The 15,866-nt window shown below is 41.5% G+C and overlaps 1 protein-coding gene across 2 annotated transcripts in view; it reads left to right on the top strand.

Moving 5' to 3' along the window:
• The window catches only part of NECAB2 (N-terminal EF-hand calcium binding protein 2), a 52,652-nt gene extending 42,111 nt beyond the window's left edge, over positions 1 to 10,541 (top strand). For both annotated transcript variants that reach the window (XM_074202007.1, XM_074202008.1), the window contains 4 exons: positions 29 to 141; positions 3,177 to 3,254; positions 8,676 to 8,767; positions 9,664 to 10,541. In XM_074202007.1, coding sequence (XP_074058108.1) covers positions 29 to 141; positions 3,177 to 3,254; positions 8,676 to 8,767; positions 9,664 to 9,692 — 312 coding nt within the window. In that variant the 3' untranslated portion in view covers positions 9,693 to 10,541. The remainder of the gene's footprint in view (positions 1 to 28; positions 142 to 3,176; positions 3,255 to 8,675; positions 8,768 to 9,663) is intronic.
• The last annotated feature ends 5,325 nt before the right edge of the window (positions 10,542 to 15,866 follow it).

Here is a 15,866-nt window from a genome sequence, read left to right as displayed (position 1 = left end):
CTCGTCTATCTCTCTTCTCTTCCCTCAGTATCTGCTGTTGGTGAGACAAGAGATGGTGGTATCCCGCGAGCACCTTGGAGAGTTCCTAAGCTCCCTGAGGCAGTACCTGAGGAACACAGCTGAGGATAGTCATTGCTTTCAGTAAGTCCCACTTGATTTATTGGGAGGGAGGGAAGGAGTAGAGGTGTGGTGGACCTTCTGGGAAACACTACCTCTGTAGTGACTCAACTGTAGGGACATGAAATCTGGGGTCTTCTGCCTCCCTACTTGTCATACCTGCATGCAGAGATTTGAGGACACAGGGATTGGTATGTCCTAGATAAACCCTCAAAGCCTGGTTCCTTAGCTAATACCAAAGGATTGATGGGACTACCAGGAAGGAATGGGTGTCCTGTGGTTCTAGAGGGGTCAGAATGGATCTTAGATGCTTATTAAGTGCCTACTGTGCATCAAGAACTAAACTAATTGCTTCACATTTATCATCTCATTTTACACTCATAACCGCCTTACTATCCCCATTTTAGAGTTAAAGAAATTGAAGCAGACACAGGTTAAATGACTTGCCCAATTTGAACTCAGGTCTTTTTGAATCCAGACTACCCACTACACCACCAAATTAGAAAATGGGATAGGGTCTCAGAGATTGGAAGAAGGGCGATGCTGAAAGGGCACCAGTTTATCAAAGCCCCATGAGCCGCCTTCCCACTTGACTTCCTAATTCCAGTGTTTCCCAGTTCCTCCCTCCATCAAGAACCCCCAAATCATGTTCCTTCTCTGGCTTCATATTGCCTCCCCACTACAATTTATCCATCCCTTTCCTTTTGACCCATTCTTTCTAGGTCTTGAATCCAGGATTCTATTGTATCATCAGTATGATGTGGTTGATATCTGGATTCAAATATTTCCTATAATACTTATTAGCCATGGGTGTGTCACTTGATACTTTGAGCCTCAGTTTCCTTATCTGTATATAGCACAGATGGATATAGTACTACTTTTGCTCTCTATCTCTGAGGGTATGTGGTGAACTTTGATGTGCTAAATGAGAATAGTCATTGTCATAAAAAAGGGTCATTGACCTTATTAGATAAACTAATACCTGCGGTTGTATCATGTAAGAGGGCTAGGGAGAGTGTTACCTGTCCCTTCCCTTCCCTTCTGGTAACATCAGCACATTCTCACAGGGAACTTCTGGGGATAATAGTTCCAGAAGAAAGCAGAATTGATGACCCAAAGTTAGGAAGGGTAACTTGTATGGCAGAGTTTGATCCAAAAAGATTTCGGCAGATTCAACTCTTGGACTAAATTTAATGAGATGATACTCAGGTTCAATTTCTCATATACAAATTAGAGGAAGCATGGCCAAGTACCAGTTCAACTGAAAAATAAAAAGACATGAAGGTTTTTGTTGAATGCAAGCTCAATATGTCAATAATATGATTTATTGCCTTCCTCTCCCCCTCCCCCGACAAAAAAGTAAATACAAGCTGAGTCTGCATTAGCAAAAGTAATGGGCAAAATAAAGATGATAATAGGGAAATTTGCTTGGGTTAGAACAGGAAAGGCATTCATGTTCAGACCCTTCAGAGAAGGGTCAGAAGGGAGAAAGTCTGTAAGAAGATCTATTGAAGGAGGTAGAGATGTTTTGCCTGGAAAAGAAATGACTCTGGATGCAAGCAATATCTTTCTTCAAGAATGTGAAGGGCTGGGAGTGGCTAGGTGGCTCAGTGGATACAGCACCAGCCCTGGAGTCAGGAGTACCTGAGTTCAAATCCAACCTCAGACATTTAATAATTACCTAGCTGCGTGGCCTTGGGCAAACCACTCAACCCCATTTGCCTTGCAAAAACCTAAAAAATTTTATTTTTAAATGTGAAGGGCTGCAATGAAGAAGAGGGATTGGATTTGTCCTGATTGATCCCAGAGCAAGTGACAGAGAAGGAGATTTAGATTTGGCCCCTAGGGAAAGATTGCCTAAAGAGAGAGCTAACGCCTAGAGAAAGGCCCTGGCTGCTGGAGATGATCAGCTCCTCCTCATTAGAAGGCTTCTACCAGAGACTTGAGTGACTTCTTGTCAGGGATTCTCATACCCATATGGGTTAGATGAGGTACCCCTCGAGTTTCTGTTCGGCTTTTGCTGTCTTGCCCATTAGTGACTCAGACCATGAATACCTCAGACTAATGTTTGAGAGGAGATGGATCGACTTTGGTTTGGTTTAGCAGAGGTAGCATTGTATAAGCCTAGTCCTCTTGCCAACTCCATTGCCTTCACTCGTTTATTTTTTTAAATACTAATGAAAGGCCTGTATTCAAAGCATTATGTGATCCTGGGAAATGCTTTAATGGCTGCCTGCCTTAGTTTCCTCAACTGCAAAATGAAGATCATAAGAACACCTACTTTCCAGACTTGTGAAGATCCTATAAACTTTCCTTGCTCCCTCCTTCCCTTCCATCTTCCTTACCCTTCTCCCTTCCTCCCTCCTTTTCTTTCTTCCTTCCTTCCTCCCTCCTTTCCTTCCTTTCTCTCCCTTCCTTCTTACCTTCCTTCTTTCCATTACTTTCCCTTCCTCCATCCCTTCCTTCCTCCTTTCCCTTCACTTTTTCCCTTCCCTTTCCTTCCCCCCCTTCCCTTCCCTCCTTCCTTTCCTTCCTTTCTCCCTTCCCATGTCTAAGAACAGAATCCTTCATGTTTCTGGATTTCACAGTGATCTCTCTCTCTCTCTCTCTCTCCCTCTCCTCTCTCTCTCTCCCCTCCCTCCCACACATGGTATTTCTTAGGGTTGGAAAGTCCCTTAGCAATTATCTAATGAAGAGGGTCTTAATTTTTTTTCTATCATGGATCCCTGGAGCAGCAGTGTAGTGAAACCTAGGGACCCCTTCTTAGAATTTTTTAACTGCATAAAATAAAATGCATAGGATTATAAAGAAAATCAATTATGTTGAAATATAATTATCAAAATATTTTTTAAAAATAAGTACACAGACCCCAGGTTAAGAATACTTCATCTAGCCTGACAGAAGAAGAAACTGAGGCTCAGAGAAGGGAAAGTGATTTGCCCAAAGTAATGCCAGTTTCAGGTGAGATAAGCCAGTATTTGAGCTAAATTCTCCTAAACCTAGTTGCATAATCTATCTGACTTTCTCCCCTCATCCTCTTTCCTTCTCTCTACTTTCAGCATCACTGCTGTGAGGCTCTCTGATGGCTTCACCTTCGTTGTCTATGAGTTCTGGGAGACTGATGAGGAGTGGAAAAGGTAGGACCAAGTTCATTTCCAGTATTGATGATCCAGGGTGCCAGGGAACCAACGCAATAAGACTTCCCAAACCAGAGAAACAAATCTCTGCTCTCCCTTGATGATTTGTTGCACAGCTTATTCTTTCTTTTTCTTTCTTTCTTCCATCCTTTCTTTTTCTTACTTTCTTCCATTCTTTTTCTTTCTTCTTTCCTTTTTCTTTCTTCTTTCCTTTCTTTTTCTTCCTTCCTTTCTTTTTCTTTCTTCCTTTTTCTTCCTTCCTTCCTTCCTTCCTTCCTTCTTTTTTTTCTTTCCTTCTCTGTGAGCTATTTAAGACCCATCTGGGTACCAGCCCCCACTACCCCAGTGACTCCACACTGGAAATACTACTCCAGGAAGGAGAGGTGTTTCTGTTTCTTGGAATGTCTAAGCCCTTTAGGCTTGGGAATCAGTTCCTTGAAGCCAGAACACCCCTGTCCTGTTGGGAAAGGTGGGTAGATACCAGAGTCCAACCTGTCCTCACCTGGAAGTCCTTTGTTCTGAGAATAAAATGAGAGAATATTTGTAAGTGCTAGCTATTATTATTATCATTAGATAAGTATTATCCCTATTTCAGAGACTCAGAGTAGTTATGACTTACCCTGAGTCACGGAGCTAAATAGAATTTGAGACTAAGTCTTCTGACTCTAAATATTTGGTGCTAATATACCAAATTTATCCTCCATACAAACAAATCTTTTCCCTAGTCCACCAATTGCCATCTTAGTTAATCCAATGGGTTTGTTGCAGTGTCTAAAAGTGTTTACACAATATGCATATTATCCTCCCTGGAGTTCAGGTTCCTCATCTGTAGCAAGAGGGTCTGGACCTTCAAGCAGAAAAATTCTTCATCGATAGGGATATTTAAACTCATCCACCTTCCCACCTTATCTTACCTTATCCATATACATTTCAAAGGGGACACATTCAGAATCTCAGATGCCCATCAATACAATAATGTCCAATTGTTTCCCTTCTCTCACAGAATCATGGACTCTCACAATCCCTTCCCCTTCCACATTTCCAACAAGTTGTCTGAGGACCTCCCATAAAGGGAACCCTCCTTGCCCCCTGAGTCAGTGGAGGCTGGCTCCAACATCTGAGAGATTTCCCCTTGCATCCTCTGATGCTCTCCAGCTTCCTTCACTAACCTTGGTCCTGCCTTTCAAGGCCAATCTCTCTTGAATTGCCATCCCTTCAAGTTTTGGAAGGTGGCTCTCATATCTCTCCTCTAACTCTTCCCTTCTTTGGTTTCACCACTACCTTTGACTGCTTTCCCTCCAACCAGATCTTTCTCTTCATTTATGTCCTTCAATGATTTTCGGCTTTTCAATTATGCCCCCATCCCATTTTACAAAATGTTTCTTATATTACTCTTCCTCTTTGAGGTTTATATATAGATATCACTGTGGATAGAGGGTTCTCTCAACCTCCTTTACAGAAAGGGTAGCAAACAGGTGTGTCCCAAAGGAGAAAAGCCAGAGACAATCCTTAGGCCCCTGCAAAGCTGGGAAGTAGTTCTAATATTCTCCCAGGCCTCAGAGAACTTGGTTTCCTTGAAATCATATCATCTGCCTTCTTCAAGTCTGAGCTGAGCCAAAATAACATTACCCGGAAGGTTCATTGAGTTCCTGGGCTTCAGATATTGGTACTCCAGGAAGCCAGATCCCAAGCCCAGAGATGGATGCCCTTTGAAATGTGTATGGTTAAGATAAGATAAGATGGGAAGCTGGATCAGAGTCGGGGCTGAATTTAAGTATCCTTGTTGATGAAGAATTTTTCTGCTTGAACCTGAACCAAATCCCCAACTTCTATTAACTCAAGTGAGATGATGAAATGAGATAAAGACATGGAAAAGTACATTGTGCTGGCTGAGCATAAGTAGGCTTGGGTTTTTAACTCTCTGCTCATGCAGTTTCTTAATGGCCCCAATAATTCAGAACCTCCAGGGGCTGGAGGCCCTGAGGAGAGAAAGGCAAAACTGTTCAGAACTGGATCCAAAATGGCATGTGGGGCTCAGGAGAAGATCAGCCAGAAAAGGGAAAGAAGCAGGAATCCAGCCAGTACTTGTTCCTCACCAGATGCGAGGTCAGAGAAAGAACACTAGACTAAGGAGTCAAAAGGTCTGAGTGCTAATCCTGATGGTGCCGCTTACTAACTCCCCCCCAAAACCTCAGTTTCCTTATCTGTAAAATGAAGGGGCTAGACTAGAATAGGACTTCTTTTTTTTGTTTGTTTGTTTTTTTTTTTTTTTTAGGTTTTTGCAAGGCAAACGGGGTTATGTGGCTTGCCCAAGGCCACACAGCTAGGTAATTATTAAGTGTCTGAGACCGGATTTGAACCCAGGTACTCCTGACTCCAAGGCCAGTGCTTTATCCACTACGCCACCTAGCCGCCCCTAGAATAGGACTTCTTAACCATTTTGTATATATATCCTGGACCCCTTGAGCAATCTTGGAAACCTTCAGGACCCCTTCAGCGTCAGATTTTTAAATGCATAAAGTAAAATAAATGGATTACAAAGGATACAAATAACATTAAAAAAGAGACATAAAATGTAATATATAATAATATAACATGTCTTAATCTATTAATATATATTATAGCATAACACACTGTAGCATAACATATAATATGAGATAGCATAACATAACAAATTCATAGCCTCCTGGGTTAAATGTCTCTAAGGTCATCTGGTGATCACTGCTGGGGCTATGTGGCCATTTTGTCCTGAGTTGCCTTATTTGCTCCAAAAAAGCTTTGCTGAGACTTCTCATGCTCTGTAGAGGGTAATAGTGGAAAGGATACCTTCCCTTCATGCTGACTTTAATCACAGATGGACTCTTTAGGCACAGCTGCTCTGCTTCCTGGGAGAGAGCAAAAGGCTCAGCCCCATCCTGTTATAAAGGGCAGCTATGTCCTATACAATGGATACAACTCTGGACCTGGAATCAGGAAGAGCTGAGTTGAGATTCAACCTCAGACATTTACTAGCTGTGTAACCCTTGACAAGTCATTTAAACTGTTTGCCTCAGTTTCCTCATCTGTAAAATGAGGTAGAGAAGGGAGTGGCAAACCACACCACTATCTCTGCCAAGAAAACCCCAAATCACAAGCCTTGTGATTTGATCCTAATAAGCTGGTTTCAATTTCTTGGGGTCATGAAGAGTTGGACATGCTGAACAATAGCAACCCTGGAATATAAACTTCCTAGCCCCCGCACCTGAAGCCACACCTGAGATCCTGTGATTCAGCCCCCAAGAGGGATATCGGGAATTGTCAAAGACCAATCAATGGACAGCTGAAGCATCTAAGTGTGTAGGGATGAGAGCTGGGGGAGGTAATCACATCCTTAAATCCCATCCACCCAACTTCCAACACTTCACAAAGATGAACACAGAGTTAGGATCCCAGGATTTAGTACTCAAAGAAATCTCAGAGGCTATCTAGTTCAACCACATCATTTTACAAATGAAGAAACAAGCCAAGATTAAATGACTTGTCCAGGGTCACACAGCTAACAAGAACTCAGAGACAGGAAAACTGAAGCCCCAAAAGGAAAACCCTGAGTAAGTAGCAGAGTCTAAGATATGAACTCAAGTTTCTTGACTAAATATTTATACCCTACACCAGGCTGTCTCAGAGTGATAGAAGACTTCTTGAGAAATTTGTAAAGATGAGGACTCTATAATTAAACATTAAAATTAGGAATAATTTAAATTAAAAATGGGACTCTAAAAATGGAAGATGGATATTGAGATTCTACAGTGGACCAGGGTAGGGACTCCTTTCCCTGATGCAGAATGACAAGTGATTCACACATTCCCTTCCTGCTTGATTCTTGTCCAGTTCTTACAGACAACTCTCCATGAAGGTTCCACCAAGTTAGTTGAATGGAGACCTCTTCCTCTAGCTCTTTTGAGAGTTCACAAACACTGGTCCAGTATCTGGGTTGCCCAGCCAGCATCTGGCTGACCCACTCTTCCGGTCAGAGGCATCTGACACCATTTCTCCCAGTGGACAGCATCTTGACATCTACCCCATGTCTTCCATACACAGGCTTGGGGGTTTGAGTCTTCCAAGATCATAGTGTCTCACCACCCACAGTCATTCAACTACACCAGAAGAAGCTTGGTGACCAGAAACATCTGAGGATCACTGGGAGAACCATGCACTTTCTTTTTAAAAAATTATTTATTTATATATTTTTCCAACTACATGCAAAGATAGTTTTCAAAAATCATTTTTGGTAAGGTTTTGAGTTTCACATTTTTCTCCCTTTCCTCTCCCTGTGACAGAGAGCAGTCTACTATAGGTTATATATGTATATTTCCATATTAATTATATGCATTTCCTGGATGCAATCCAGCCCCACTGACTTCTTGTTCAATTCATCTCCATCTGCCCTGTTTATTCCTAAGCTGTGTGACCTGAACAACTAAGGGCTTATTATCATTTGGGTGATGTTGGTCAAGGTAGGTGCTATCTAAAAGCCAGCAAAAAGGAGTACAGGCCTTTAAATGAATATTTGCAAGCTAGGTTGTTCAGTGGATTAAAGCATTGAGCTTGGAAACAGGAAGTTCCCTCTCCATGAATTCAAATCTGACCTCAGACACTTACCAGCTGTGTGTGACCTTGAGCAAGTCACTTAATCCTGTTTACATCAGTTTCCTCATCTGTAAAATGAACTGGAGACAGAAACGGTAAACCACCCCAGTATCTTTGTCAAGAGCCTCAAATACTCTCGCCCAAAATGAAAAAAATGATTGCTTAAGAACTGTGACCTCTGCTCAATTTTGGTTGAGGAAGTCAAAGGAACTCAGATTAAAAAATCCATCAAATTATAAGTGACAAATAAAGAGACTATCCACCCAAGTGCTTTGGAAGAACTGAGGCTAAAGTGGTCAGAGACCTCTGAAAAGGGATGGAAAGGAGGACCACAGACCTAGGTCTCCCAAGGAGTTAGGAGGAATGCTCTGAGGAATAGAAAGAGATGAAGAGAGAAAGCAGAGAAGGGATGAGAAAACAGGGAAAGAGAGGGTGGGAGGAAGAAACAAAGGGGAGGAAAGAGTGGGTAAGGTGGGGGGGGCAGAGACAAGCAAAAAGAGCTTAGGACTGGCAATCACAAGCCTTATGATTTGATTAAGCTGGTTTCAATCTCTTGAGTCTCAGTTCCTCTGTCCATAAAATAAGGGGACTATCAGGAGCTTCTTCTAGCTCTAGTATTTAGCAATTTTAATTCCAAGTGATTTTTCCCAGGGCATACAGAAAACGAGAGCCAACTGGAAGTGTTAAGTCAGGACCCCAGATTCTTGGATACTTGCAAAGAGTGTTTAAAAAAAAAAGACCTAAACTACTTCCCTCCTTTCCTCCTCTTTCCACCAATCTCTCCTTGGTTTTCAGGCACTTGCAAAGTCCAGTGTGCAAAGCTTTCCGACATGTGAAGGTGGATACCCTGACCCAACCTGAAGCTGTCTCCAGCATCCCAGTGCCAGGTAAGGGCTTGGACCACAGGGAATTTCTGGGTCCCCAGAGGATTGAAGTAGTGCTAATAGGACATTTTGACCTGGGACACTTTGACCTGACATTTTGGGAGGGGAGAATATGGTTTGGATTGCTTATTCAAAAACATCATGAAGATAGCTGTGGTCTTTCACATACAGGCTATAGCTAGCAATATAGATAAGGAAAATGTAAAAAAAAAATGAAAAAAAGGACAATCATTGTTCAAAAACCAGAAAAAAACTGAAAAATAGTTGCAGAAAGGGAATTGGTTTGCTCTCTGAGCCTTTCTGATTCCGAATTTGTAGAAAATCCCTTTAAAAAAATCAGAGCTTTAGCTCAATGAGGCTGTTCTTAAATCCTGTATCCCTGCATCTTCCTTGAGCTGTGCGATTCTGGGTTTGTAATGTGGGATGAGAGCCTCACCATTTTCTTAATAGCATTTATTTTTTCCCAATTATATATAAAGATAGTTTTAACATTCATTTTTATGAGATTTTCAGTTCCAAATTTTTCTCCCTCCCCAAGACAACAAGCAATCTGATATAGGTTATATATGAACAATCAATCATATTAAACATATTTTGAATTAGTCATGTGTCATCACCATCACTTTGTGGCAAACATGCCTCCCTTCTCTTCAGACAGAGAAGTATTTTAATAGGGGTCCCTTGATCCAAAGGAGGGACTCTAAAGTTAAGAATCACGGGCAGGAACCTGAGATTGATGGAAGGTCCTTTGGGACCTGAGGTGACCTTGAAAGGTCCCATCCAATTATAGATTTTTGTCCAACCTTTACTTTTTTCCTGGGGGGGGGGGGGTGTGGCAGCAAGCAAGAGATTGTGCCATTCAAATGTCACACTTTCTCACCTTTTTATTTCCTTTGTAGCTGCTTGGTGCACCCTGAATCAAGATTGATGCATCCTTCCTTAAGGACCCAGAATGGAAGACTAGGGACTTGGTCACTCATTATAAAGGACTATGTGTCTTTTCTAAGAACCTTGTTACAAGTGCTGTCTTTTCAATTCACTTCTAAACAGGAATGTATTTTCTTGTTGTTTGAAGTGAAGGAAAAAAATCCCTCTCCCCCCTATACCCATCATTATACTGGGGTTCCCCTCTCCCTCTGTTACTGTCAGAGTATTTGAGGCTGTTTCCTTTAAGGCCGGCTAAAGTTTGGAGCCTTGAAGGAGGCAGAACCAACCAAGATCTTTCTAGATCAAGCAAGAAGCACAATTCCCAACCCTCTCCCCCCTGACAGTATACCCCGTCCATCCCTCAGAGTGCCCACCATTGGCCCGGCTACAAAGCAGCTACATCCCTATCAACCCCACAAGGTCTCCTGTCTTCCCAGCTTCCCACAGCCACAACCCATTCTTCTCTTTTTCAGCTCTCTTCCCAGGCTTCCACCTACCCTCAAAAAGCCCATGATTCATTTCCTTCACTTTAATAATCATGCATGATCACTCAACCTTCGTGTGCTTTCTCAGATTGCCCTCCCAACCTCGCTCACTAACAGATTTATTGATTTATTGATTGGTGTGCTATTTTCTCCTTTGGTATGAAACAAGGACACGGACCCTTTAGGCTACTAATGAGCTGTTCTCTGCCTTTTGGGTAGTCCTGGTGGCTATTATTACTCTTCTTCCCTTAGGAGCCTCAAGCCTCTAGATTTGAACAGTAGAACTTTGCAAAATGTCAGTACAGTATTTTAGCCAATGTAAACAGTTTACTATTAGATGAGAAATAAACCCTGATTAAGGAACAGCTTCGGAGTATGTGTGGTTTTTCTTTCTCGATCCCTGTGACTTTCCCAATGTCTCATTCCTTAGCATGTTACCATAAATATGGTTTTCTAGCTTGAGCTGAAATGATCACATTGTAGGAAAACATAGGATGGTGGTTTGAGTGGAAAGAACATTCAATTTAGAATGTGAAGACCTGGATTCACATCTTGACTCTGTTCTCACTGGGTGACTTGGGACATATCTCTTGACCTCTCTTAAGCCTCAGTTTCCTACAAAATGATAGGTTCAGGCTAAGACCTACTCTAAATCCTATGAACATAAGAGATGAGGGACTCTATATGCAGATGCAGACAGGAATTTGTTTGGCTTGATTATGTATATTATAAGGGCTTGGGGGGTTGGGGGAAATTTATGGGAAGGAGAAGGAATATTTATTCATTGAAAAGTTGATTAAAAATAAATGCTACACATCTACCAAAGAAGTGATTCTCACTCCACCTGCCCTTCTCTCCTGAAATCCTTTTATGAGGAGATGGATCTTTTCCTCAGAGGGAGTAGAAGCCCACTGAGGGCAGAAGCTGTTTCTTGTTCCTTTTTGTTCCCACGACACCTGGAAGAGTGATTAGCTCCAGCATGGGTTTAATGAATGTCTGTTGATTCAAACACTTGCCCAGGTTTGGTAAGGAGGAGGGTCTCCCTACTCCAATAACCATTGTATTATGTCAAAGTGTAAGCAAAACTCCATTCTCTTAAAGTTGATAGGGCTCTGCCATCTGAACCCTTTTCACCTTGAACAGCCAAAGTGATGAGTTGTAGCACCTAAGTGGTGTACCCCTAAAGCATTGGGAACCCCCTAAACAGGGTCCCAATTCTGCCAGTAAACTCACTGTGTTGTATTTTTCAGATCACTCACATCCCCAGACCTCTTTTTTTGATCTATAAAATGTACATTTTAGATGGAAAAAATATAACAGTCTAAGCTCTAAATCCTTTGATACTCTGAGCATAAAATATTCCTTGTAGCTCTAATATTTTATGGCTATAAACACTTTATGTCCTAATCACTCTCAGCCCTATCTTCCCACAAATAACACCAACCACAAAAAAACATCCCTAGCTTTCACCTACTGAATAATTTCTTCTTCAGCAACCATATCTCAAAAGAGAATGAGGCAAAGTTAAGAAAAAACAAAAAATGAGCCATAACTTCCAGTATCATACCCTCCAGTAGGGCAACATATATCATTGAAGACAGTATGGCATTGTCAAGAGCCAGTACCTACTATTTGCCAGTAACTATAAATAATTAGATACATACAAGATAGAGTAGATAAAAGCTATTCTAAGAGGGGAAGGTACTAGCAGTTGTCAGATATTGGACTTACACCAGTTGTATTGGACATATACCTCCCCTACCACACAAATCACTTAACCTTCCAAGCCTCAGTTCCCTCATCTGCAAAATAAATCTAATGTTGAGTTAGATTGTGGTGATGGGCAGATTCTAAAGCTAACATATCAATGTGAGCATCAGACCTAAGCAAAAGATGGCTGCTACCAACCTCTCTGTAACCAAGCATCACCCCTAGGATGAGCATCTGAGCCATGATCCTGAGCAAGAGCCAGTCAATAATGGCAGACAGTACTTGCTTTTGCTATCAATACACCACAGATGCAAAATGCTCTCTGACCAAAGTCCCGAGCGAATGCTTGAGATGGTACCAAGACCAATACTTGGTGAAGAAAGAATAATGAGCAATGTGGGAGGATAAGAGCAAAGCTGGAATGAGATTGAATGCATTTCTTAATGGAATCACTCAGACCCTTTTCAAATAAAGGAGTGCTTGTGTTTTTTGCTTGAGTGACTTTGAAGACAGATGGATTTTTCCAATTAAGCAAGTTCTCTGTCATTCATAGTTTCATTTCCTTCCAAGCAGAAGGGCTCTAGGTCCTGAAGTCCCTCAATCCAAATACAGGAATCCCATCCCTGTAAAGGGTTCACCCGACCTTTATTTGAACACTTGCTGTGATAAAAAATTCATTTGCCTATTTGGTTGTTGGATTGCCCCAGTTAGAGTTTTCTTCCTTAAGACAAGATCTGCTTTCCTAGTTCCATCTTGTTCTCTGATTTATAGCCTGTTTGCCTTTTGAGAGGAAGAACAACTCAGTGATTTAGGAGTACAGAGACCTGAGTTCTAGATGCGAATCTAAATGCTTTGTGACTGTGGACAATATCTCTAACCTCCTACCTCTGACATTCCATCATTTTCCATAACCTGCTTCCAAGTGTGTGAAGGTAGTTTGCCATCTTCTCCTAAGTCTTTTCTTCCAGTTATAAGCATTTCTAATTCCTCCAACTATTCATGTGCCATGATTTCAAGACCTCTCCTTTAGGTGATCCTTACAAAATGTGGTTGCTAGAACTAGATAAAATATCTCAGCTATGGTCTGTCTCATCTGGATCTAGGAATGATCAAAATAACGTTTTGTTTCTTTTGTCCATCACAACATGGCATCCTGGTTCCTACTAAACTTTTAGCCATCCTCAGAAGCTTGAGGCAAGATGTGGATAGTTGGGAGAGTAAGAGAATTAGAATCAGTAGTCCTGAATGCAAAATCTAACTCCAACCCTTTTTAGTTCTAAGACAAATCCCCATACTTCCATGCTTCACTTTACTCATCTTTTAAACGAGGGCATTTAAACTGGACATTTCAAATTAGAGGACCCATAGGCATCTCAAACTCTACAGCAATTAAACTCATAGTTTCTTCCCAAACCCATTCCTATTCCCATTTTCCTTTTCTCTTTCAAGGGCAAAGGGGACCCAGAGGTAAATCACACCCAACAGCTCTGAAACTCATTATGGTTTCCTCCCAAATCCATCTCTCTTCCCATCTTTCTTCTTTTTTCAAAGAGACCACCATTCTCTGGTCTCCCAGGTTCACAACCTTGGAATCATTTTCTCCTTACCCTTTCTCCAGTCCTCCTCATAACCAATAAGTTGCCAAATATCCCCAATTCTATCATCACAGAGAACATACTTATACAACATTTACAGTTGAAAGTAAACAGAATGCTTTGAAAATATTAAAACAATTTAGATGTATATTATCATTAGGCAGATGCCCTGGTGATTTTATTGGTATAAGGAACAGTTCCCTCAACTGATGAAAGTCGTGTACCTTTTCTGCTGCTTATAGACTTGAGAGAGTATCATGGAACACTCATATTTAAAGTTACTTGCCCAAGATCACACTGTCAGTATGCACCAGAGGCTCTTAAATCCAAATCTCCCTGGCCCTGAAATCAGCTTTTCATCTACATGGCCCTGGATGCCCCTTATTTTAAAAAAATGGGATTATTCTCACTAATAAAATTCTCAGGGGTGGTTGAACTATCAAGGCAGGGCTCCCCATTCTATATTTATACACTGGCTTGTTTTTCTAAGACTTAAGTGTAGGATTTGACATTCCTTTGTTAAATTTCACCCCCCTGATTTAGCTCATTGCTTTCACCACCTTTTGAATCCTGATTCTGTCATCCACTATGTTCATGTGCAAGCTGCAAATTTGACAAGCATGTGCCTTTGCCCTTCATCTAAATCCATTTTAAAATACTGGACAAAACTAAGCTAAGGAGATAGTAAGGTCTGGTGGAAAGACCATTAACTTTGGGGGTCACAGGATGTGGATTCATATCTTATATGACTGCAAATCTCTAATCTTCTCTGGGTTTCTTTCTTCATCTGTTGGGATGGATCCAATTGCATCTGAGGTGCCTTCCAGCTTGAGATCTATGATCTTACAGTTCTGAGTTGTCACCCTTCCAATTGACATCAATAAGTTAAATTCTTTGGACTTCCTGTACTCCACCTCTTATAATTCTTGTTTCAAATAAAGAGGTAGGCAGCCCTTCTCCTTGCCAAGACCAACACTTCCACTTGTAGACCTCATCTCTTCTTACTGCCTCTGGCATATTGCTTCTGCAATTATTCCATTTCTCTCTACTTTTTAATATCTCCCTCTCTATTGCTATTGCCTCACTTGACCCCAACATCCTCAAGAGACTGTCCTATAACTTCCTTCCTTTCCTGACCAAACTCTTAGGAAATATACTATCTATTTTCTCATTGCTGCTGCTTCTCCTCTCACTCCCTTTTCAGTACTTTGCAGTCTGGCTTCTGACCTTATCATAGGTAAAACCACTTTCGCCAAGGTTACCGGTGATTTCTCAATTGCCACATCCAATGATTGGTTCTCATTCTCATTCTTCAGGGCCTTCCTACAACATACCCCATCCATCTTTTCACTAACTGCCCTGCATGCCAAGACCTGCCCCTCAAAAAAACTTCCCTGAAGGTTTAATGTTTTTTTTTTTGTTTCAAGAGCTCCAGACCAGGGACCTCAATCTTTGGATCGATGAGGGTCTCTTGGGTCAACTGTTTCAGAAGGGTGCCAGCCATGTTTTATTCTATTCCCTCATTGTTTACTGTCTAATCTTTTAGTTGAGTCCAACTCTTCATGACCACCTTTAGGGTTTTCTGGTAAAAAATGTTGCAGTGCTTTGCCATTTCCTTCTCCAGTTCATTTGACAGATGAAGAGACCAAGACAAGCAGAATGAAGTCACTAGTCCAAGGTCACACAGTCAGTATTTGAAGCTGGATTTGAACTCCTTTCCAATTCTATACCATGCAATATGGTGCCACCTGGCTGCCCTCCCATTTCACTACCCCCTTCTAGCTCTGGAAAAGGCTGTGTCAACCTTCATGCCCCCTTCCCACCTTGCTTCTCATTATCAGTCTGATCAGTCAATAAACATATAGTAAGCACCTACTAGGGGCCAAGCACCATGCTAACTTTTCCAACAAAATACCCCTCCCTGATCACCAACCATCAACAATATATGTTGTCTCCCTCTATGAAAATGTAAGCTCCTTGAGAGCAGAGGCTGTTTTAGCTTTTGTCTTTATATCTTAATACTTTAAAATACATTTCCTTTTATTCAATGCTGTTAACCACTCTCTCCTCTCTGGGTTTTGGAGATACTATCTTTGGTCCTCCTCTGATCAGTGCAACTGCTCCTTTTTGATTTCCTTTGTTAGGTCATCTATATCCTTGCCCTCTAACTGTGGGTGCTCTGTCCTGGGTCTTCTAATCTCTCTCTACATGGATTCTTACTTGATGGCTTCAACTCCCATGAATTTGGTTATCTTGTTGTCTATGACTCCCAGATTTATATTTCTAGTCCTCATCTTCCCCTAAACTTCAGTTCATCACCCACTGCCTACTGGACACTTCAAATTAGGCATCTCAAACTCTACAGCAATTAAACTCATAGTTTCT

The sequence above is a fragment of the Macrotis lagotis genome, chromosome 1 (genome assembly GCF_037893015.1).
Source record: "Macrotis lagotis isolate mMagLag1 chromosome 1, bilby.v1.9.chrom.fasta, whole genome shotgun sequence".
In the NCBI taxonomy this organism is placed as follows: domain Eukaryota; kingdom Metazoa; phylum Chordata; class Mammalia; order Peramelemorphia; family Peramelidae; genus Macrotis; species Macrotis lagotis.
This window is presented reverse-complemented; position numbering and strand designations above follow the sequence as displayed.